The sequence below is a fragment of the Oryzias latipes genome (assembly GCF_053564925.1).
Source record: "Oryzias latipes strain Hd-rR chromosome 1 unlocalized genomic scaffold, Olatipes_Hd-rR_3.1 chr1_Y".
Classification (NCBI taxonomy): domain Eukaryota; kingdom Metazoa; phylum Chordata; class Actinopteri; order Beloniformes; family Adrianichthyidae; genus Oryzias; species Oryzias latipes.
Window position 1 is genome coordinate 7,267,155 of NW_027616335.1, and position 25,357 is coordinate 7,292,511.

Sequence of the window (25,357 nt, forward strand, 5' to 3'; positions counted from 1 at the left end):
AATATAGATCACACATAAACTACACAGAGAGTGAGATTTCATAAAGTATGTACACATCACAACTTTTACAAGTTCACCACTTGTGACGGCTTAAAAATTGTTTGTATAACAAATGCTCTTTTTATAACAAAGCACAATAAAAAATGAACTAAATATTTCCAAAATAAAATAATAAATCATGAACTGATTTTTTTGTACCTAATTTTGGCATCTGATATTAGTAAACTAACTTTTTTGGGGGGGGGGCTTCAGCAGCAGGTCAGCTTCTAGAATGGGCTTCTTAGTAGATCTTTGATAATTTAGGTACAGAAAATGTTGCACAAATTTGTACGAAGGTGTTATTCAGTGATTGCATGTGTAAAAAATTAACTTCATAAAAGCTGTTTAAGAGAATATGAGGTCATAAGTCTGCTTTTCAAACATTTATGAATTTGACGTCCGGGTACCGTAATCCACAAAACCACAGGACATTTTTTTGCTAAACTTCAGATTTTCAGAGTTGATATTTTAACCACTTATGATCAAAAAAATACATGTTTGTCATCATTCACCACAAATAATCCAACAATTTTTAATTTTGACTCAATAAAAAGTTCTTTGTTAAATTTCCAGATTATGTGAATAACAAGCCATTATTATAAAGGCTATTGCAATAAATTAACTTCATTTATGAAGTGTATAAAATCTCAATCTTGGGGTAATTTGGGAAACCCAGCTAACATTTTTACATTACTTTTGTGATGCTTTGAGTTTTTTTTTTGGCATTTACTCATGAACAACACTGAACATCTTGGAGATCACATTTCAATATACCTTGAATCTTCTTCACTGTTCTCTGGTAGACCTTCTATTTGCTTGTGTGTTGACCAAAATTCAGCTAATTCTAAAAATCTTTCAGAAGACCTTGGGATAGTTTCATACGAGCTTATGATGAGGTCATCTCAGTGGTGATGAGGTCCCCATTTTCCCACAGCTACAAAAGCTTGATGTCTCAGAGGTTGGCGTTAACTGATTTTAAATCAAAACAACAATCATCTGACTTCTTGTGTTGCAATTTGGTAATTGGAGCAGCTGTGAAAGTCAATCTTAACTCAGGACCAGCAGTCTCCAGCCCTACTGCTCTGCTTGTTTTCCAGCCAACATTACTACTTTCTGCTGATCAGTTGTATTATTTGGTTTCAAATGCTCATTAGGCAAACACACTCAATGCAGGTGAGCCAGCTAAGCTGGAAAACAAACAGGGGGGTCGCTGGGTTAGAGGGACCAACGATCTAAACCAAACAAGCAGCCCACCTGTAAATATAGTCTCACTTATAAGTGAATCCCAATGGGGTTTACTACAATGCGACTGAAAAAGTAGGAAAGCAAAAAGAGTAAATAACATAAACAGTGCATTATGAGGCCTGCAGCACAAATCTCAATTATTGTGAATTATTGTGAAGAAAAAGTAGGAAAAACATCTCGAAAGCAGACAGAAAGCTTCAAGGGGATGTCGTTCCTTGTATATTATTAGATTACTATAACAGGACTTTGTAATAATGAGCTTTACCGTTTTGGTTTGGGTTGCTTGTTTTTTACTGACAATACTGCCCACATGTTAAATCACTGATATCATCCGTGCAAAGTGCAAACCAAAACAAATACAACCCTGTGCCTCCTCATCATTCCTCCTATCAAACCAAACCAAGTCTGCCAGGCAAGAACATAAATGAATGTGACTATGTGTGGAAAGGAAAAGTTCCGCTAGTTCAAATTAGACCCTAGATTTAAAAGATTTAGGCAACTTTTCTCCCATTTGTCACATTTTCATCACATTTACATGAATTACAGCCGATAAATATTATATTCGTTACTTTAAAGCACACTGTTTCCTGAATCTTAAACATATCTACTGAATGTGAATTCATTAGATAGGCAAGAATTAAAAAGTTCATTGTAACTTTAAAAGCAGATTCATATATGTTAATCCACACTAGATATTGAATATCTGTCAATTAGAGTTCTCAATTTTTAGATTCAAATGTTAATTTCTCAAGATAAATTCACATTTATCATTTACATAATAGTAAACGCAAATGTTAAACCTAAAACACAATAAAAATGTAAATTAAAAAAAAATATATATATAATATAAACGCAAATGTTTAATTTAAATTTTTTATCGCTATATAAATGATGAGGAAAATATGTTAATTACACCTTGTCCATTTGATGAAGCCTAATGTTGTGAGGCCCAATGCAGGAAACCCACACCCACACCTGTGGACCTTTAACCCTTGTGCTATCCTAGACACTTTACAATTGGGAGTTGGGTCATCTAGACCCACTAGACAGTGCTCTGAACCTTTTTTCTTCAATGATTTGTGATCCTCACTGGTGTCCATGGATTACATGAAAATTTTCCACCTTTATCCACCTTTGTCATGGGAGGGAGAACACGTCAATGTAAGGTTGGGGTCATCTAAGATAGCACAAGGGTTAAGCACAGCAAAAGTTAAATGTAACTAAGCACATGAACACTTAAAGAGACATAATAGAAGATATATGGACTGCAAGATTCAATCCGTTGAAGAAATCCAATGAGAAAAGCTGTTTTTCTTTTACTCTTCGGTTTCAGGTCTTCTGCAAAACTTTAGGTGGATCAAACTATAGGGCCATTAGGGAGGTGATGGGCTGTAAGGTGCACTCTACTGATGAATAAACCCTTATGACAGACTGTTTATTTTAGAAATTGCACAAAAACACCCAGCTGTGTTCTCCCCCCATCAAAGCTTCTTCGGTCGCAGCCTAAATAATTCGTTTTCTAAACATTTCTACTTAGATTTAAAGATTAACTTGTCTGTGTGCATTAATCATTTGGATTGTAATTTTACATTTCTTTTTAATAAAACATACACATCACTATTATGCTTTGCTGCGTTTTGCGATTAGGATTAGATTTAACAAAAAGCATGTAAATCTAAAATTAACATTTAGACATAACATTTAATTACATTAATACTTTGCACTTGAATTTATTATTTTGTTGTAAAAAATATTACTAAAGATGATTCTGCAATTAGATATACATTTAGATGTAACATTTAAATTTGACATTTTCCCAGAGCGATTCAACATTGAACATTTATGTTTAGATTCATGTTAAGCACTTAAACCAGTACGGTTTCTACTTGACACCTGTTGTCTATTGTCAGAGTGACTGAAATGTGATGAAATGTTAGAAAAGTTGTCTAAATCTGCTAAAACTGTAAATTAATTTTAATTGTAAATTAAATTCATTTAATTTTCAAATTGATTAATTTTACAGTTGGCATTAAACGGATATTCGCATATCTATACAGTCCTATGTTTGTTTAGTACTGCTTAGATTATACAGTATGTGGAAAAACTGAAGCATTAGGTGTGTAAAAGTGTAAAAAAAAATGTCTGCATTGGGTTCTCTTGAGCTGAAATATTCATTTCAGTAAGCAGAACAAATGTTGCAATAAATGTATAGAAGAAGAAAAAAGGTTTTTTGACAAACAGTACTTTTTAAATGAGTTTTTAGATTTAAAAAACGTTTTCTTTACACAATTGTTAAACTTCCTGTCATCAGACTAACCATACATTTTCCTGATCACAACTCTCAAGAGATGGGCTTTTATGCTTCACCTCCCAGAATATTAAAGGAATATACTTGTACATATAAACATTAAGGTTTGGTAGAGCAGGCTTCAAAGGAATGGAACAATTCTCCAAACAAATGAGTGACTTGGATCCTTGTTTCATGTTATGCCGGGATTTAGGGGGTCGGCGGGGCAGGTTCCCTGATATTTACCAGAACAACGTTTGGAGAGGATGGTGCTACTGGGATCTGTCCATGAGAATCATTTCAGTACTTTTTGTTCATATACAGCCAAATAAAAGAAACCCAGTTTTCTGCTGACGAACTAGCTTTCAGATACCATTCATAGTCAGAGTGATGATGAAGGGACAGGTGAGGGCCCGGGCAGAGAGAGGGTGGGGGTGTCACAACGGAGTCAGTTCTCCTTTAAGTTGAGTGTCCCTCTAGCTTTTTTGCTGCCCTTCTCTGGACATCAGAGTCTCCTGAGATTGTGTTCCTCTGTGCAAGTGCCTTTCCTTAAGGTGATGTCATCAACTGCCATTTCTCCGCTTCTGCCACGCCCACGCTCCCCCTTTAGGATCACCTGCAGAAAACACGTAGAAAACAGTTAGATGATGAAACGTTTCTGTGTTAACTTCTGTCAAACTTCACTCAAAAATAACATCATTTATTTGTTACTCCTTGAATCTAGTTATTTTGAGTGACTAATAAAGAGAAAATGTGTCACTTTTGTGATCCTTAATGCATGTTTACTGGACTACTTACACTTTCCAGGCCTGTACCCCACAGCGTGATTTGGGTGTGCCTCCAGCCATTACCACCTGTTCGGCCCCACACTGCAGGACTGTACTGCTTTCCTTTCTTCACAAACACTTGAAGCATTCCCACATGGTGACCCGCTAGCTTGTGCCGGAAGGACAAGCACAAATTGCCATCATTCCAGGGCGGGGTGAGAGGAAGAACTAGTCGGGCTCCTCGTCCAGTCCTTTTGTTTCCCACTTCAGGAATGGTAAGGTAACGCCCACCTTTAAACACAGTGATCACAAACATCACAATATACAGCTGTACAACTGTGTTTGTATTTTCTTTGAAAGCCAAGGATGCACATGAAAAAGTCTCCTGTAAAACTGTTTCTTTCTTTTCTGCCCTTCTCTGCATCTTTTTTTATTTCCTTTATTCTTTCCTTTCCAATTTGTTTTGGGTTTTTTTGCAAAAACACATCTTCAAGCACCCCCTAATGTATTCTAAAGTCAACATTTTTAATTTTTAAAGTCATTTTCGGTAATGACCAAATCTATGCAAAAAGCAATGAATTTTGATTTTTTTTTTTTTTCAAATTTTAAGCCCACGTTTCTCCTAAATGTATTTTTGGATTTGTTTCGTATTTGAAATTCATTGAAGTATCTAATGAAGCAAGGCATTAAGACCTTCACGTTACAAAGGATTTGTAACGTGTAATTTGATTTTAACCCTTTCATCCCGTATATCACTAGTTTGTGATTTCATCATCGTGGGATAAATAAACTTATCTAAAATAATTGCAATGTATCATCAAATCCAGCCCTTCACCTAATTTAGAATCATTTTGAACAGGAAAAAACCTTTTCGTGTATCATTGGAAATAGAGTCAGAAATGAAATCACATGTTCAATTCTATTCACATATTAAAAACATTGGGTAATTAAAATGTTTATTTTTGACATGGAAATAATCCTAATAAAAGTTTTACTATTTAAATCCAAATCCCTCATCTGGCCTTGGAATATAATTAACTGATAGCATTTATCTACACAGTCAAAGGGATTTAGGCAAAGTCCTCATTTGTCCAACTGAGTGGGCAGAATGAAGTCATCCATGTGAAAGCCTGAAAATGTTCCAACATCTTTCGCCTTTTGGGCAGTGTTGCCAGATAAAGTCACAGTTTTCCAGCCCTAGATGACCTATGCCAGAAAAACCACCTCCAAAACGTTCATCAGTGATTAATTACCAGCAATTAATCATTCATTGTTGTAACTTCCTATTGAGAGTTCAACTTTTACATCCGCCATTTTTGCAGTCAGTCTGCAAAAAATGTCAAATGGCAGGGGTTATGGTATAACTTATGAACAAAAGTAGAAATTGTTTTTGCATTTTCACTTTTCAAGTATTTCAGTGAGATAAAATACTGTATAAAAAAATGTCCTAAGGAAACATATTAAAAAGTGGTTAAATATTTAAAAACCTGTTCTTGTGAATATAAACAACGTGTTAACAAACCATTAAGAACTACCGTAAATCAATTAACATATCACCTAAGATTACTTCAAAAGCATTTGGTGTTTTTCATAAACAGGACATTTTGTGCAACAACAGTAAAAATCATCATAAATATATATATATATATATATATATATATATATATATATATATATATATATATATATATACATACATTCAGAAAACAAATTAGTTTTTGCTTATTTATTCACATCTCAAAAAGCACAATTGTTTTTCTGCACGTCTCCCCTCATGTCTTTTTAGTGCAGCTTTATGTTAGATCAGAACAAAAAATAAACTATAGAAAAACGTGAAATACATTAACTATCAAATGGAAAGTGAGAATTTGCAATAAAATGTCAAAATTGATAATAAAAGAACAATAAAGCATTAAACTGTTAGTTTACTCTATAAGCTGTCAACTCAGTGTGCATGGGATTGCGTAATTTGCCATGAGGCCCAGCTCAGTGCTGTATCACCTCGCAGCCTGCACAGTCATTAAACAGGAAATACGCAAAATACTGAGATTTGGGGTTTAAAAGTAGATAAAATGATTATAATCATACATAAAAAAATGAATTTTTTGAACAGATTAGTGGATGCGTATGTATGTTTATAATTAGTAGACTTTACATCTCATGATGGCAGGTGAGGATGCTTACAGGTGAGACACTGGCTCACCTGCCTCCCATGACCCCCTAAAGCAGGGGTCGGGAACCTATGGCTCGCGAGCCATATATGGCTCTTTTGATGGTCACATGTGGCTCGCAGACAAATCTTTAATTATACTTTTTTTTTTTTTCATTAGACCAGTCCTCGGCGCGATGCGATGCCAGAGGCGCGCAATAGTAGCGGTGCTTAGAGAGAGAAATCTGCGCCAGCACTTTCAGTTTACTATTATCTATTATTTCACAGAGTTTGTACCAGCTGGAAACCTGTGAATTGCCGTGGCTAAAACTGCGCGCTCCCGTCTCTGAGAAAGAGCGCGCAGTTGCGGAGACGGGATGTGTGAGGAAGAAAGCAGAGGGTGGGGGTGAGGGGTTGTGGGGACCGGCAGCAGGTGAATCGCGCAGGGATTGTAAAAACGTAAAACCCGCTGCCTGTCACTCACTGTGGCGTGTGAGTGTGTGTTTGGCTCCGCGTCTGCATGTGAGCAGTTTTTCTCACATCTAAAGAACATTCATACCTACGATCACGTTTAAAGTCTCAACGCCTGCGTGAAGCAGAAACACACCACGTATCAACCAGACTAGACAATCAGCAAAACCACCACGAGAAATACTCACCATTTATTAGCAACAGCATAACAATGTTATTGAAAAGAATCCACAGTCTTATTGTACTTTAAAAATGTTGAAATTACATCAAATGCACATATTCACTTGTACATTTAGTATTAAACATATTGTCGCGGACTGAGTTTAACTTGTCTGTTAGGCCGCATTAAAAGTTCTGGAGTTCATTGAACGCGTCAAGCAGAGATCTGATTGGCTCTCAGTTCTGTCGCTCAGCCTGTTGTTAGGTAATTTGGACCAATGGAGTTCAGCTATGGGCCAAATAAGGGAAATGGGAGGGCTGGAGCGGGAGCAGGGGAATATAAAGTCTGGAGAATCGCTCTCGTCTCGGCGGGAGAGAATCAGGAGTTGCTGAATTAATTGTACGGCGTTTGTTGTGGTCTGCAGTAACCAGAATAAAGAACTTTAAAAGAGGTTAAGTCTCAGTGTGGGAAAGAGACACTACATTATTGTATGGCTCTTTCGAAATTACATTTAAAAATATGTGGCGTTTATGGCTCTCTCGGCAAAAAAGGTTCCCGACCCCTGCCCTAAAGCAATATTAACCCACAAAGTCAGAATCAAGGCCGCCCAGTTAGGTGGGCAACTCCCCAATCTGGCAACACTGCTTATGGCACACCAATATGTAGACTCTAAACTACTTAGTTTCTGCAGATATTGCAGCACAAGTATCCATTCTGGGTAACATTAGAGTCAATGCAGCTAAAACATTATTGAATAGCTTTTGAGAAGTAAAAAAATAGTGGAAGGCGACTTTACGTCACAGAAAGTGATCTAAGGCAATCCAGTCCTACGTTCAACAGAGATCGTTCAATTTTATAGTTTCCATCAGAAGAGGTTAAATAAAGAAATGATCAGAGACACAAAATCCACCCAAGATAAATAAAGAAAACCATGTGCTGGTCACTTCACTGTTGAGACACCTGAGTTCCCTCTGTATGATTACAAACGTCTCCTCATTCAATTACCCCCCTTAACAGAGTTGTAGTAAAACTTAAGCAGGTCCTAGATGGCTCACATTATCCACTCATGATTTGCATTGCTTTGTACAGCAAATCCCTAATCTGCAAAAAAGACAAACTACTTTGTTGAAGTCGTTTTGACCTGCAAGTGAGCAGAACAAAGCTGCTCTTCTGAGACAGTATGCACGTGTATGCTATTAAAGGATTAAAACATTTTAACACCCATTTACTGGCTTTCAGGTTCTTTTTCTTTTCTTTTTAATTGAAGGGGGTAGGATTGGGAAGCGCTGACCCTTGTCCTTTAATTACCTGTTGGATCAGGCGTCGTCTCCCAGTGCAGGTCTCCATCTTTGTCCCTGATCCACCCACAAAGACCATCATCAAAGGAGCAGCTCAGATACCCCGACTCTGAAAAGGGCAACACGTTTCAGAGAAATGGAGGTCACACACACACACATAGAAGCAAAGGCTTAAGCCTGCTCTTTTATTTTGGTGCCTCCAGCATTACAGATGATCATCTCTGTGATGGAAAAAACAAGGCAACGTTTTAAGATTTGATGCAGAAAGGAAGGACGTTTATGAGTTAATTCTACTTTAATAATCTCAGTTGATGTTTTGTTGTGTTTTATTTTTTAACTGCTGTAATGAAGAATAAATGAAGAGCAGAGACTAAGGCTGTAATATACAAAGACTTATAGTTCCAAAATTGGTTTTCAGAAAAAATTAAAACCTATTTGTCAGCTAAATTGACTTTTTGAAAAAGCATTCAAGGCCATAAAAAAATATTAGAAAATTTAATTTTGTATTGCATTTTAATGAGCACTGCACAATGAGTAAACGTGATCAGTTAAAATACTCATCTAAAGTTTTCTAATCCCTGCAAAATATTGGAGAAGTTTGTAAGAAAATGTACTTCTAAGGAGTAAAAGAAAGAAAAAAATGATTTGCCAGATGACAAAAATCTCTGCTCATGTCACTTAAACTGATTCCTCATGTATGATTTTCATAGGGAGAGCACTTTAAAAACACCCTTTGTGACTGTAAAACAAGCACAAAGTCAAAGGCATCCCAGAGATAACTTTCTGGTTTCAATTAGTCAATATCTCACGCTGCTCATCTGTCATCTTGTAAGTCTAGTGAGCTCGTCTTTTGGCACTTGCATCTTTCCCGAGCTGCGTTGTGTGCATTGTGTTCACCTGGATCATCCCTGACTTCATCTGCTGTGTTGCCCAGTTCAATGTCAAAGTCGGAGCCGAGGACAGTGTTCTGGTCATGGTTCCGAGGGACTGAAGAGAGGAACAGGTTGGGATATATTATAATTACGGTATTATATATGTTCATAGTTTTATTTCCCAACAAATGGATTGCCAACAATGAATCAGTGTCACAGTTGACATGTTTTTTTTTGCACGTTTCCTGAAAGAATGAAGATAACCATAAAGATGGCAGTAAAGATAAACACCAGAAATTAGATCTGAATCAAAGGGAAATTTCAAAAGTTCATCTGACGCAACATGTGAGCAATCGGTGCTGCTATGCGACTGGTTGATCAGTTCAGGCGGACACATTCAGCACTAAGAACAGCTGCACCCGGAATAGCTCCTGACCTTTCCCAATGGGGTCACACTGCACAAAATAGTCTGGATCAAGCTGTTATTAAAGGTCAGCCGTGTTCCGCTCTTTTTTGTTTTTTACTTCAGCATTGATCATTTTCTAAGAAAAGCTTTGGTCCTTTTCTTCCAGATATATAAATGTGTTCATTGGTTTAAAGAAATGGTTTAAAAAATATATAAAAATGACCCGCCTGGTCCTCTCAGGGCGGCCGGGCTTATGGGTGTCCTGTCGGCTGCGGGAGGGGTCGGGCATGCGGCGCTGGGGGTCGGCCGGCTGGGGGGGGGGTTGCTGCTTGGCGGCGGGGGTAGGGAGGGTAACCAGATGATTGTGAGTATGTGTGTGTGAGTGCATGGGTAGGACCGACCTGGGGGCTGGCTCGCTGGGACCCTCTGGGGCTTTCCCTCCCCATCACAGAGAGGGGAGGGCACTGAGAGGGTTGGGGAGGGGGGGTCAGATTTTATGGCGGGGGGGGTGGTAGTGCGTAGGGTTTTAGGGGGGTGGCTGTGGCTGTGGGTGCGTGGCGATCCCTGGGTTGCTAAGGTCGCGGGCCTGGGCTGGCTTGCGGGGACGGGTTGCCGGTCGGGTGGTGGCCGGCTCTTGGGTTCCGGGGGCCCTGGCTTCGTCCCTGGCCTTTGTCTCGGTGTCCGGCGCCCGGTGGCCCCCATGGCTGCCGCCTGGTACGGCTAAGCGCTCCTGTCTTGTGGCCTGGGGGCCGGACACTGGGTTCGCTTGTGCCTCTGGGCATTGGGGGGGCCCCTGTAGGGGGGCCCTCTCTGTGCCTGGCTGGTGGGGTGGGCGGTCCCCTCCTCCTCCCCTCCCGGGCTGCCTGGGTCCGGATGCTGGGGGGGCTTCTGGCCTGGGGGGCTCTCCTCCCCTCTCCTGGTCTGGTTGGTCTGGCTGGGTAGGATCTGGCTCCCTTTATGAACACACGGTTCACGTCGGCAGCATGCATGTATCTCCACCCCCACGTGCACGTGCACACTCCACACTGCTCCCTGTCTGCTTCATCCCTCCTCCTTACCTACAGTGTATTGATGGACAGTTTTTTTTTCTCGCTCATCTTAGTGTCAGATTTTCACCTTTGATGTAACATTCGTCTTTCCAGCAGATCTGGTATAATTGTTACAGCTTAAATTAATAACTTAGTCAAATCAGTGCTTGTATCCCCCACCTTTTCACCTTTCTTCCTTTTACTCTCTTCCACCCTCCCCTCACATTCTTCCCCTCTCCCTCCCCACACACACTAAATGTAACAAATAAATAAAAAATAATACGACAAAAAGGGGTTTATACAAATCTACACTCTAGTTTCTTGAAGCTATATAACCTCTTTTTGTGATAGTAAAACCTGTCCAACACAAAAAGCCTTCAGCTCTAATCTGTTTGCTCAGCTGTTGGACAGAACAAGTGAAAAAAAAAAAAAAAAAAAAATATATAAAAATCGTGTGAAGATAAAACATGTTTCCTTTTTATTGGTATAACTTGGTAAAATCCAATTAATAAATCTGCCTTTATTGCAAGTATATTTTAATTTGTATTATAACAATAATTTACTTAAATTCTTAACATGAGCCACCCCATCCCCTCCCTCTTTTAGCCTGGAAAGTGAAAGGGCCCATCCCAAAGCTGGGTCATGACGACTTGGCAGCATGTCCTAGTCTGACAGTCGGAGGGAATCTAAGTGTGTGGGGGGGTTATGCACACCAGGCTCTCCAGCAATTCGTGGCATCCTGGTATCTCTGTCTGTGCGCAGATCAAAGCCCCATTTGGAATTTTGCAATCAAAAGGGAGGAAACGTTTCTAGTCGGCAGCAGAGATCTAAACAGGAAGTAACAGTAATGAATGAAATAAAGTGGGTTTTTTTTCTTTTCACTTGTAAGAAAACAGTAACTTTGTGTGTTTAAGAGTTTTCAAGAACCTTTTTCATAGTCACTGCAAAATTGCAATTATATAAATAAACATTTTTTGACATTTATTTTCCTGAAATGTTTTTATTATTGTCATTAGGGAGACTAAGTACTCAATATAAGCTAAATTTACTTACAATTTTTATCTTTTACATTTTATTTCTTTTATTTACTTTATTTCCAAAGTCTAACCCCATAATAATTGTAAAGACCAAATTTGTGGAGCTTAACAGGCTTTTATGACCAACAAAATCTTATTTCTTTCCTTCTGATGTTAAAACAATAATTTATAGAGTTTCTGTTTTATTAGCCTTCTGTGTCTCTTTAAAAACACCCTCAAACTACACTGCAAATGCGCACTGGAACCAGGAGACTCATCGTTCCTGTTTTCATCTCCTGATTAAAATAATTTGTCATTTCTCCTTCCTTTCTCAGTTTCAGTTTTTTTCAAGAAGCTTTGATTCCTAGAGTGGCTTTGCTGTAGGAAAACTATTAAGTCTGATGTCTCTGTCAAGCAGTGCAGACAGGTGTAAATGTAATCTTCTCTCCTCTTTACTGTTTCTAATTACTACATACCATCTGGCAAGATGAGGAAGAACCAGAGCGCCTACACCTTTCTAATTCTGAATGTAGCTGTTGCAACTTACAAGACAGTGAAAGTGCCTTCGCATTGGGTTTATGGCCTTTGAGATATATTTTGCTGCTTAGTTCAAGCAGTTTGTTACTTTTTCAGGATGCACTGTCACGGTGCCCCTGTCTGCCCCGCCTCTTCCTGCTCTGTTCCTGATTCCACCAGCTGTGACCACTTCACCTTCATCAACCCGTCTACTCTTAAGGAGATCCAGTCCATCCATTCGACGCCAGATCGTTACCCCTTATGGATTCATCACGACGAAGGTCACCTGTGTGGAAAACCTCGGCTGCTTACCCGTTGCTACGACGAAATCCGGAGACGCTCTGCCGCTACTCTGCCTCCAGCCACGCCACGAGCCACGCTCTCGCCAAGGATCATCTTACAGCCAAAACAGAATTGACATTAAAACACTCTTGTGATCATTCTGGGTTTCAGCGTCTGGGTCTGTCCCGCCTACCGATCATGACAGAACGATCTGGCCAAAATCCAGACCCAGCTGACCCAGATGGTCTTCGCTACGCTGTGAATCAGCAAGGGATCACCCTGGGACGTCAAGCTGATGCTCTGTCGCAATTCGCCTCAGTCCAACAAGAGCTTTTCCGACGCCTTGACGGTATGTCGCAAACATTACTGGAAGTTACTGGTCAAGCCTCCGCTTCTATTCCCACAGTTCCTGTCACCGCTTCCGGCAACAATCCTGCTTCCGCACCAGTCCTGACGCCAGAGAATATCCGCCTCCAGCCCGAACCATTTCACGGAGATGTGGAGGCGTGTGGAGGCTTCCTCCTCCAATGTCAGCTTCTTTTCCAACAAGCTCCACGTTATTACTTCTCCGACCACAGTAAGGTTACACTGATCATAAATTCATTACGCAGTAAAGCCCTGCAATGGGCACAAGCCTTTCTGACAGCTAACCCCATAACTCACCTAACTTTTGAGCGTTTCATTGACGAATTCAGATTAGTGTTTGACCAACCCCGGAAACAGGAGGAAGCCGCCCGCAAACTGTTAGCCCTAAGGCAACGTAACCGCCCCGTAAGTCAACACATCATTGATTTCCGCATTTTAGCGGTAGAGGCTGGTTGGACCGACCCGGCACTCCGGGGCTTGTTTTATCAATCTCTCAGCGAACCCATCAAAGACCATCTATGCACCCAGCCGGAAGCTAATTCATTCGAGGAGTTGGTTGCTGCGGCCCTTCGTTCCGATATCAGGCTCCGAGAGCGCAATCTTGAACGAAGTCATATGCCCCGTATTGTTCCAGTATGGACATCTCCTAACCTGCCAGTCTGTCCCGATCCTGGTTCTCAACCAGAGAACCCACGCGTTACCCCCGATGAACCCATGCAGGTTGGACATTCGAAGCTCACCGCGGAAGAGCGGATGAGACTACGCAACGAAGGTGCGTGTTTTTATTGCGGGGAACTAGGTCACCAGGTCAATCAGTGTAATCGCCGTTTAAAACTCCAGAACCCCCCGTTAGATGACGGGTTGCGGGGGGATAATGCTAATTCAGCAAATGAATTTTTTTTTGTACCCGTCAAAATATGTCATCAGTCTAAAATGGAGAAGTTTCGGGCGCTCATCGATTCTGGCGCTGAACAGAGTTTAATAGATCAAAATATAGTCAATCGGTTATCTCTACCCACCGAACGCCTTTCATCCCCTGTTAAGGCGGCCGGCCTCGGTGGTCAACACCTCTCGCTCATTACGCACCGCACTAAACCTGTCATGCTAGTTACCTCGGGGAATCATCACGAATTCTTGCAATTTTTCGTTACGCACACTCCTCAAACACCCGTGGTTTTGGGGTTTTCCTGGCTTAAGCTCCATAATCCCCATCTCGATTGGAGTAACCACAATATCATGGGTTGGAGTGATTACTGCTTGAGTAATTGTCTCAAATCTGCGGTTCCTTCTATCACTGCTCCCATTAGCGTTGAATCTGACATCATCGATCTATCTAACATCCCTAAGTGTTATCATGATTTGAAACTGGTATTCAGTAAAGCCAAGGCCGTCTCCTTACCACCTCATAGGCCCTATGATTGTTCCATCAATCTCTTAGAGGGGGCCCCCCTTCCTAAAGGGAGATTGTTCAATTTGTCAGGCCCTGAAAAAGTGGCCATGGAACGCTACATTCAGGAAGCTCTCACCCTTGGTCATATTCGTCCCTCCTCGTCTCCTGCCGGAGCGGGGTTTTTTTTTGTTCAGAAAAAAGACAAAACCCTCAGGCCTTGTATCGACTTCCGTGAACTCAATCAGATTACGGTGAAGGACAAATATTCGTTGCCCCTGATCAGTTCGGTGTTTGATTCACTTCAGGAGGCGCGCGTTTTTACTAAACTCGACCTCCGCAACGCTTATCATCTCGTGCGCATGAAAGAGGGGGATGAGTGGAAGACCGCATTTAACACCCCCATCGGCCATTACGAATATCTCGTAATGCCCTTCGGTCTCACTAATGCTCCCGCTATTTTTCAACGTCTCGTTAACGACGTCCTTAGGGACTTTTTGAATCAGTTCGTTTTCGTATACTTAGACGACATCCTAATCTATTCAAGAGATCCTGTCGTCCACCAGAACCATGTTCGTCAAGTCCTACAGAGATTAGTCGAAAATCAGTTATTTGTGAAGGCTGAAAAATGCCAGTTCCATGCCAACAGCATCCCGTTTCTGGGCTACATCTTTGAAGCCGGCAGCATACGTCCAGATCCCGCCAAGATCACTGCAGTCTCCCAGTGGGAACCCCCTTCTTCTCGCAAAAAACTCCAACAATTCCTAGGTTTTGCCAATTTTTATCGTCGGTTCATTAGAAACTACAGCGCTTTTGCCGCACCTCTCACCCAGCTTACTTCCACATCCAAGCCCTTCCACTGGGGTCCCTCAGCTCAGAATGCTTTTGATACGCTTAAGAAGTTATTTGTCTCTGCCCCCATCCTCATACAGCCAGACACCTCCAGACAGTTTGTGGTCGAGGTGGACGCTTCTGACTCCGGAGTAGGGGCTGTCCTATCCCAGCGTGAAGAATCATCAGGAAAACTCAAGCCTTGCGCCTACTTTTCCAAGAAGCTATCCCCAGCTGAACGGAATTACGATGTGGGAAATAGAGAACTCCTCGCTATCAAACTGGCTCTTGAAGAGTGGCGACATTGGCTGGAGGGCTCGACACATCCATTCATAGTGTGGAGTGATCATAAAAATATTGCATATCTGCGCTCAGCTAAACGCCTCAACTCACGTCAAGCCAGTTGGTGTTTATTCTTCGATCGGTTCAATTTTTCTATCACATACAGACCTGGCAGCCGTAACATCAAGCCGGATGCCTTATCTCGCCAATTCTCTGACTCTGTACTCTCTGAAATCACCACCAGCATCATTCCGGAGACCTGCATCATTGGCAACCTGACCTGGGACATAGAGACAAGAGTCATTCGGGCGCAAGGTGAGGAACCTGACCATCCCACACCCCCTAACGGCACTCTCTATGTTCCCCTCTCACTAAGGTCAGACGTCATCACTTGGGCTCACACCTCCCGTATCGCCTGTCACGGCGGAGTTACACGCACTGTCAACCTTGTGCGTCAACGGTTTTTCTGGCCTTCCATGAATCGAGACGTTCGAGACTACATAGCCGGCTGTTCCACCTGTGCGCGCTCCAAGTCCTCGACCTCTCCTCCAGCAGGGTTGTTACATCCTCTGCCCACGCCCAACCGCCCTTGGTCCCATATCGCACTAGACTTCGTCACCGGTCGTACTCACCATCATTGACCGGTTCTCTAAGTTTGTCCACTTTGTTCCTCTCCCTCAGCTGCCCTCGGTCACCCAAACCGCTGACGTGTTGGTCAATCATGTCTTCAGGAACCACGGCATCCCCTCCGACATCGTGTCCGACCGCGGACCTCAATTTGTATCTCAAGTCTGGAGAGCTTTTTGTTCTGCCCTAGGTGCCACCGTCAGCCTCTCTTCGGGTTACCATCCCCAATCCAACGGGCAGGCCGAGCGGGCCAACCAGGAGCTGGAGACTTCCCTCCGTTGTATTGCCGCCCAGAATACTACAGATTGGGCCCGATACTTAGTCTGGGTCGAGTACGCCCACAATTCCCATCCTTCCTCGGCCACAGGTTTGTCCCCCTTTGAAGCCTCACTCGGTTACTTGCCTCCTCTGTTTCCCTCTCAGGAACTTGATTTGTCCGTCCCCTCCGTGCAAGAGCACCTTCGGCGATGCCAACGCATCTGGCACCAGGCTAAGGCAGCCCTCCTACGCACCTCGGAGAATTACTGTCGCGCAGCCAACCGCCATCGTGTTGACGGCCCCACATACCAACCTGGCCAGAAAGTGTGGCTTTCCTCCAAGAACATCCCTATTCAGGCCACATCACGCAAGTTGGCTCCCCGGTTTATCGGTCCGTACACCATCGACCGCATCATCAATCCCACCTGTGTCCGTCTCCGTCTTCCCGCAGCCCTTAAGGTACACCCATCGTTTCACATTTCTCAAATCAAGCCTGTTCTGGACAGCAGTTTGTGCCCGCCTTCCGCTTCCCCGCCACCCGCCCGGCTCATTGATGACGCTCCGGCGTACACGGTCAGCCGCATATTGGACGTCCGGCGCCGGGGTCGCGGCCATCAGTTCTTGGTGGACTGGGTGGGTTATGGTCCTGAGGAACGGTCCTGGATCTCCCGTTCCCTCATCTTGGACCCCTCCCTCATTTCCGACTTCTACCGCGCTCATCTGGATCGTCGGCCTGGACCGCCTGGAGGCGGTCGTTAGGGGGGGGGTACTGTCACGGTGCCCCTGTCTGCCCCGCCTCCTCCTGCTCTGTTCCTGATTCCACCAGCTGTGACCACTTCACCTTCATCAACCCGTCTACTCTTAAGGAGATCCAGTCCATCCATTCGACGCCAGATCGTTACCCCTTATGGATTCATCACGACGAAGGTCACCTGTGTGGAAAACCTCGGCTGCTTACCCGTTGCTACGACGAAATCCGGAGACGCTCTGCCGCTACTCTGCCTCCAGCCACGCCACGAGCCACGCTCTCGCCAAGGATCATCTTACAGCCAAAACAGAATTGACATTAAAACACTCTTGTGATCATTCTGGGTTTCAGCGTCTGGGTCTGTCCCGCCTACCGATCATGACATGCACCAACTTTTATTTATTCCTAATAGTTCTGTGTCATATTCATTTTTAGCAAACGTCAATGGTATTTGAACCACAAAAGAAGAAAAGAAAACAGATAAATGATTATTCTACCTATAAACACATTATGTAACTGAATATGGTAATCCCTTTTTATAACTTGAGTGGAAATGTAAAAAAAGGAAAAAGATTAAAGAAACAGTTTATTTTCTGACATTGATTTATAATATAATACAGAAGATGTTTGATTTCTTTTTTATTACCACTCATGATTGACTTCCAGCCAATTGTGTAAATGTTTATCTGCCACAAAATCTATTCCGCTAGATGCTAGGAAGTTTACCTTAAGTGTTGCGTATCTAGCTCTGCAACATCTGCAGGGATTCCTTCATGCAGCCATAATTTTCATTTTAAATAGGTCTGTGAGACGGAGATTGTTTTTATTTGAGTTTTTGTAAACTTGTTCTGCAGCTGAAAAAACAGATGAGTAATCTTTAAAATAAAGAGATTCTACAGATTATTTTTTTTAATTAAGCAGCTAGACTCAGTTTCAGGCCTCCTCTTCATTAGTTCATCTTCACTTCTGTCATTTGATATCGAAAGTTGCCACAAATGTCAAACAAAGTCTGGCGATGAGCTTTAAATGAAATTCAAAACAGAGAGTCACACTTGGCAAAAAGCACAGTGAGAAAATTAAAGCCAACAACAGAAGAACAAAACATTCTCAATCTAATGGTGCCATTAATAAAAACTGATTTGTTATTTTCTGCTTTAGATGTGTGACTTCTTAAATAATTTCTTAGAAATCATAAAATTCTTACAAACACAGCTGCCTATGTATGTCTAATATGTCTGCTAAGTGGGCCCACAGCAGCTACATGCATAGAAAAACGGCTTAAACTAAGGATGATGATTTTTTCCAACACTTTAGATTATTGACTCATTTAAATGTCTGGCTAGAATTATAAACGCCTTTTGATGCAAATATGCATCAAACCACTACGGCTCCAGAATTACCGTAATTTAGTATCAACTTAAAAGTGAAATATCAGTGACTTTTTTTATAGCTATAAACGTCATTTTAGCTAAAGAGATGACTTTAAAAATTAAATCTGGACACAAAAAATGTGACATTGAAAAAACTCTTAAGAACTCTTACTGCACTACGAATGACTTCACTTCACAACTAATGTGTCAATTTGTATGCTTTATGTGTAAAACAGCATCCGTGACAAAAGCATAAAAAGTTCATATTATGTTAAAAAATGTGTTTTCCTTTCTGCTCAGAAATGTATGTCAGTCTATCATGGTAAATGGGGTATACTTATATTGCCCTTTTCTACCTTTATTAAGGCCCAAAACACTTTATGGTCACAGTTAATACTGAGCCTACACATGTTCACAGTTTAGAAAATCTTTACCTGTTCTTTAAACCTTCACTTCTTATTTGGCTATGTCAAGCTATGTTCACACCGCCCTCTGCAACCCAGGTTAAAGCAGCCACTTCTGAAGAAAAGTCTGTGTAAACGCACGTGAATGCAAGTTATGGTCTTCTCTGTTCAAAACTTTTGTCTTTATGTGTAGTTAAGCAAGTTTTTACAAGTTTTTGGGCTCTGCGTACAAAACACGTGGCTGTTGAACGCATATTGCTGGTTAAAGCAGTTTGAACTTTGACCAATCAGGGACTCAGATTTTGTAGTGACCGATGGATTTGGTTCATCTGGTAAACCCAGACACAGCGACAATAAATACAAAAAAAACGACAATAGGCAAAAAACAACAATAAACCAAGGCCAATCCATATGCGTCATTGCAAGGACGACCAGTAATTAACCAAACTGTTTCCATTTGGTGCCCTAATTACATGTCAAACGCCCGTTGTGTTTGTGGCTTCAGACAAAACAGAAATGTGTGTCAAGAGCTACATTTTAATCTACATTTTCTGAAAATAAATAAATAAAATAAAGGTCCAATTCTTACTTTGCACATCCCCTCGCTTTTTGGTGACTTCCTTCTGGATGGTGTTGTCCACTGGCGTGACTGGAGGTGGAGTCAGTGGTGGTTTTGTGGGAGCGGCTGGTTTTGGTGTGATCAAGGGCTTGCGTGTGGGTATTGACGGCCTTCTGGTGGGCATGAAGGGCTTTCGGGTGGGAACTGCAGGCTTGCGTGGGGATGGCGTGACCTTACTGGGAGGCAGAGGAGCTTTGGTGGTCGATTTAGGGCGAATGGGGTAGACTTTTTTCTGAGTCACAGGTGGACGGGTGGTGGTGGTTCTTTTGTGGTCAAAACCTGGGATGAGGTTGTGATGATTTGGAGGAACTTTTCCAGGTCTTGGGGGGTCAATAACCACCTTTGGAATGGCTGAAATCACAAGAGAATGTTGATGGAATTCTTCAGAGATAATGAAACATAGATTTGCTGATATGTCTTTAGCCTTACTTTTACAGAGGAGAGTTTAATTCTATCAGAGACCTTTATGTCTATTAAATCAGATTAGATTCATTAAAATAGCTAAATGAGTAAGGTTCAAGTTTAAAAAGTAAAAAAAAAGAATAAAGGAAGCATATAGTATCATGCAAACTAAAAAAAGGCTTTATATATATAGAAGGCGTAAACATTATCTGCTTGCATATCCAGAGGCCTTGCAGCAACAGACTGAGAATGTGTGTGAAATAATTCCCTTCAACCGTCTTTGCTGATGAAATGTAAGCAACTCCTCCTTCTCTTTTGTTCCTCCTCACATTGTCTGTATTGGGGGCAAACTCTTGCTATTTTCTGTGGCGTTTTTTTCTTCTTCCTAGTAGCTTCTGAGTGACGATTGAGCCTAAATCAGTGCATGTAGCCTGAATCTGTTTTTTCCCTTCTCGGGTTGCAGACCACTTTTGAAATGTGATCCACAAGCAGGACATTGAAACTCAAGTCTCGGAGCCAAGCGTCTCTCCCCCCCTTGGGAAGGCATTAGATATTAGCAGGAGGCAACCGCTTGGTTGTGTCAGTTAAGTGATTAAATATTGAGTTTCTGCAGAATCTGCAACCACAAAGACAAATAAGCTGCGTGTGATTAAGCGGAAAGAGAAAAACTATATTAGATATGACACATTTGATTCTAACTTCTTTTGTGGCTGATTAGAAAAAGGCCAGATGGAGAAAGTGGGGTTACTCTGGGCGACAGTGATAAGGCAGCAGGGTGATTCCTGGAATGACTGACAGCCATTACAAAGACAGGAATTTCAGAATCAGCTCGACACTTGTGAGGCTTTTCTTCCCTCCCTCCTGCTTTGCAACTGGCAAGAAAACAACAATGTGAGGCCCCATCCCTCTCAGCAAAAGTGAAGACTGACGCCAGCATTTTTTTCCCAGGCCTTACGTTTACAGTCATGTCCCATGCCCCTGTAGCCATCTTTGCACTTGCACTTGTAGGAGCCTGGCGTGTTGTAGCAGTTGGCGAAGCTGCTGCAGTGGCTCTGACCCGAAACGCACTCGTCCACATCTGAAAGATAACAGAAAAACAAGAACATGCAGCAAAAGCTGAAGGTTTATAGAGGATTTAAATGTAGCGGTAGATTAGAAAAGACTAATTGCTTCAATGGTTCTTAAAGGAACGCTTGTCTGAATTGGTGCTGGCAAAGGCCTTTGCATAATCAACAATGACTCATTCATAAATGCCTGAGAAAAATCATCATGAGGGCTGTTTAGGAAATATCCTTGAAGAGCTAAAGTGCTCAGATGTCAATGGAGCATTCATTATAAAAGATTTCTATTTTACATATTACAGATAATTACTTTTTAAAGACATTGGCTCAAAATTTGATTAAAAGTATTAGAGACTTAAGTGTTGAGGCTTAAAATGATTTGCCAAAATTCAAATCAGTTTTGTGAAATGGTTATTTTTGTTACTATTTGTAGAAGATGAGAACAGAGGAAAGATCAGTAGATAAACACAATTGTTTGTCTGAATAATGAGCCAAAGTGGCAAACACTGGATCAGCACTAATTGATCAACTTCCCATTGATTTCTTTAGCCATGATCTAACATTAGCTGAAAATGTGCCCAGTTTGGTCAGAAACAACTTTCTATTCAGGTATCATCATTTGACAAGAAGATTAGTATCACTGAGGGATCTCCGATGAAATCCTCTTTTTTTTGTATTTTGTCTTCTTGGAAAAAAAATGCATTTTTCATTATTTTAAAAAAGGTTAATATAATTTAATGACAGTGAGTTATTAAACTATTGTCTCAAACAGTAAGAAATATTATCAGACAGAAGTGTCTGCTAAATTCCCATGAATTTTCTCTCGGTTCTTTTTTTAAAAATGTCCAATATTAGGCTAGTTTGACTCTTCTGACTCTTCGTAGCCTGAGTATTACTTAGTGATCTATCTTACAGTAGGACTTAATATGTCTTCTGAAGTTAACATTTACATATTCTTTTAAATTGCTGTTGAATTTGAATTCAAAGTGGGCATCATGTCAACTGTAGGGCAACTTTTACAGAAAAATGAATAAAACAGTAATAAAACAGTGTTTCTTTTTGGCCAATTTAGTGTTATGAAATGCTCCAGGAAATCTATCAGTGAATCAGCAAACTTTCAATAAGTCTGGCTAAGTTCAGCTCATCAACTACTGGAAAACTACTTTTTAATTCATTTTACTCAAAATAAAAATGTTTTTTAAACACTTTTTCTGTTTGCCAAGGTTTCTTTTGGTGTTTTTGTTTCTGTCAATCCACTGAATGTTGTTCCTGTATCAATAAAACTATCTATGTTTAAATTCTGCTGCCCTTCTCACCTGACCCAACTTTCACATTTATAAAATTTCCAAAATAATTTGAAGAAAAAAATCATACAATTGTGTCTGATTTACTATGATGACATTTGAAGAGATTCTCCCAAACATTCAACTTCCTATTATGTCAAAGTGTAAAAAAGCAGATGGTTTCATGTGTTTTTAGGCCTTCATAAACAGAGTGACATGGTCTCTGTCACAAAACAAAGCTCCTGAAAATGAAGAAGCAGAAAAACTTTCTGTGTTCAAGATTTAGTTTGAATCATAAAAGTTAGAGTTGATTGATCAGATTGTCAGACTTTATATAAATAATATGTAATTACTGCAGCAGTGACCTATGATCATTAGTTGTGCTTTAGTTGTGAAAGCCAGCGTGTCATTACCGAAGCACTGGTATTTTCCATTGATGTATTGCAGGTCAAAGCCTTCATGGCACTTGCAGATGTAGCTGCCAAAGGTGTTGATGCATTTTCTGAACCTGGGGCACACCGCAATCCCTGCTGCACACTCATCCACATCTGCAGGAGAAAAGAAAGATGGGTGCTATTAAAAAAAAGATGTTCAGATGCATTATATATTCACCTAATCTTCAAGGAAATCTTTATGACAAGGCAAGTTGATGCAAAAAAAAAAGACGGACCATACATTGTATAAGGAAAAAGGAAATAGTCATTTTAAAACAAAACTGCAAAATACTTGTTCCGCCTTCTAGTCTTAACACTCCCTTAGGAAAAAAAATAGAACAGTACCCATGCAGTTGCATAATTTAAAGAACTACTTAAAGTGGCTGTGCTGATCACCTCCACAGGCGTGTAAGCATTAATATTTAAATGACGAGCTTCTCCGTGCATTTGCCGCAAAATAATTTGCAGCACAACACGACTCAGCCACTGTGGCGCCTCGGGGCATGCTGGGAGAAGAAGCAGACAGAGTGAGCAGGGCAGCACTTTGCCTGAAACTACGCACGTCCAAACCAATTATGAAAATATGTGCATGGCTCAATGGATGAAGCTGCTTAATGGACAGCAGCTGGAGTCTGCGACACAGTTTGGCATCTATCATAACCATGAATTATTTAATTAGAAAACAAAACAGCAAAGACCTTGAATGTGTAGCATTCACTGCTCTGAAAAGATCCCATCACTGTTCTCCAGAGTGTGAATAAAACCTATTGTAAAGATGCAGAGCATCAGATTTAAACTAGAGTCGAAGTCTCAAATGCAAAGCATGCTGGATTAGCGTCTAAAGCAGTCTGAAGACGCAGATGCATTTGCAGCTGAGCAACAACAGGTCAATATGCCCCTCGGTAGGATCAGAGGACATCTCTCTTCGAGGAATCAAGGCTCACTTTAGAAAACTGTCCCTTCCATTAAGCCACTTAACATTAAAGTGGAATGATAAGGTATTGCAGCAGTAACAGCTCTCACTGGAGGAGTCTGTTCAAATCCAAAGGCAACGTTTGCAGGTAAAAGTACTGTAGATGTGGAGGACAGAGCTGGAGTCTTTCTTGCTACACTATTGTATTAAAAAAGCCAAGATGGAACAATTTTCTGTTTGAGATCATTAAAACACAAAAAAAACTCTAAATATTTCAGACGAGTTCCAATTGAAGGCTTAAAGACTCACTCCAATCCTCTTTTAGATCTATTTTGAAAGCATTTTCAGTGGTCTTTTAATTATGATTAATGCCGATTTTAGCCAAAATAAAAAATGTGTTGTTAACTAGTTTCTAGCTGCAGGTGTTCATCTCTAAGTGTGGGCGGAATCATTGGTGTGAAGCAATCCCGCACTCCATTCCCATCTCTGTTTTTTAAGAAGCTTTGTGTTTTATGCACTCTCCAACTGGCTTGCAACCCTTCACACCTCCAAACTAGGCGTGGACAATAAATTCCAAATTTATCGTTATCGCTAAATCAGCCCGTGTCATACATGTATCAGAAAAGACACTGTAAACTGAGATAAATGGTTACCTTAAATGTTTACACACATGCTGAAAAAATTTCACGGCATATACCCAATTGGATGGACCACTTCACATAGTTGACGTGAATGGCGTGAATGGCAATATCGGAGTTTTCCAGCCACACAGTTTTGAGTCACATGCCAAAACAAAGACATCCATGGATAAGTGGATGCATCAGAATGGAGTGGAGCAGGGAGCTCCAAGCTTTTTCCACTGTCATTTTTTTGTCTGGTCCTGACTCACAATTATAAGAATTAGGAAATACTCAGAAATGCACTTTAAGGCTTAATTTTCTTTATATGTCCTCCATCATGAAAAAAAACACAATTATTTTCTCAAAAGATTTCTTTGTGATGAAAAATATCTGCATCAAGACAGAGAGAAATGCACACAGCTTCACCTCATGGGAGGGATAAAATACGGCTCAGTTTTCCAGGCCCATGAGTTATATAAAGACTCACCCACGCAGGTCCTTCCATCCGGAGCCAGCTGTAGCCCTGGTGACGGACACTGGCATCGAACCTCCCCTTTCAGCACTTCACAGCCATACTGACAGTTGGCCATGCCACAAGTCCGAGCGTCTAATGGAAAGAAAGAAAAAATGCATGTTAAGCCTTGGTGACAAAGAGGAGTACAAAGGAAAGAGTTATGCTGCTCTTATCCATGCCTTCCACACACACACACATGCACCTCTTATCCCTTAGCCAATTTGTAAGAGCCGGCCCACTTGCCGGCCTTTGTGATATTAGTGAGCTTGACCCCAGGGTGCAGCTGACAGAACAGCAGTCACTCTACGGTTATTAGATTCCTCTGCTGTGCAATAGCCGTATACTCACACCTTAGCTCCAGCAGCCCTCTTTGATCCTTTCTTAAACCCTAAAACTAATAATAATCCATCTCCGGCATATCGGAGCAGAAGTGCAGCCGCACTGTTGTTCCATGCTGGGAAAACCAAGACCCTCTAAAATTATAACATGTTGGAACTGAATTTGTTCAGCGCCTCTTGATACATTCAGAGCGTAAAAAGGAAATTAAAAAGCAGGGCTCATGCTGCTGCAGCTACTTGAGCTGCTGCTGGCTCCCTGGAGAACGGTTTGATGGCAAAGGCGGACTGGGCTGATTAAATGCTACAGCGATCCATTGATCAAAGCACGAGCAGAGGAGCGAAAGGGAACAGAAAGGTGTTCAAA

General features: G+C 41.3%; 1 protein-coding gene across 6 annotated transcripts in view; it reads right to left on the bottom strand.

The window, feature by feature from the left end:
* Positions 1–3,095: 3,095 nt before the first annotated feature.
* The window catches only part of LOC144990434 (nephronectin-like), a 59,867-nt gene continuing 37,605 nt past the window's right edge, over positions 3,096–25,357 (bottom strand). For 4 of the 6 annotated variants that reach the window (XM_078943675.1, XM_078943674.1, XM_078943672.1 and 1 more), the window contains 8 exons: positions 24,629–24,748; positions 22,588–22,722; positions 20,786–20,908; positions 19,399–19,779; positions 9,314–9,403; positions 8,427–8,525; positions 4,370–4,629; positions 3,511–4,187 (listed from right to left, as the gene is read on the bottom strand). In XM_078943675.1, coding sequence (XP_078799801.1) covers positions 4,077–4,187; positions 4,370–4,629; positions 8,427–8,525; positions 9,314–9,403; positions 19,399–19,779; positions 20,786–20,908; positions 22,588–22,722; positions 24,629–24,748 — 1,319 coding nt within the window. In that variant the 3' untranslated portion in view covers positions 3,511–4,076. Of the gene's footprint in view, positions 4,188–4,369; positions 4,630–8,426; positions 8,526–9,313; positions 9,404–19,398; positions 19,780–20,785; positions 20,909–22,587; positions 22,723–24,628; positions 24,749–25,357 lie in introns of all 6 variants that reach the window. The other 2 variants (XM_078943677.1, XM_078943676.1) reach the window with 1 other exon arrangement.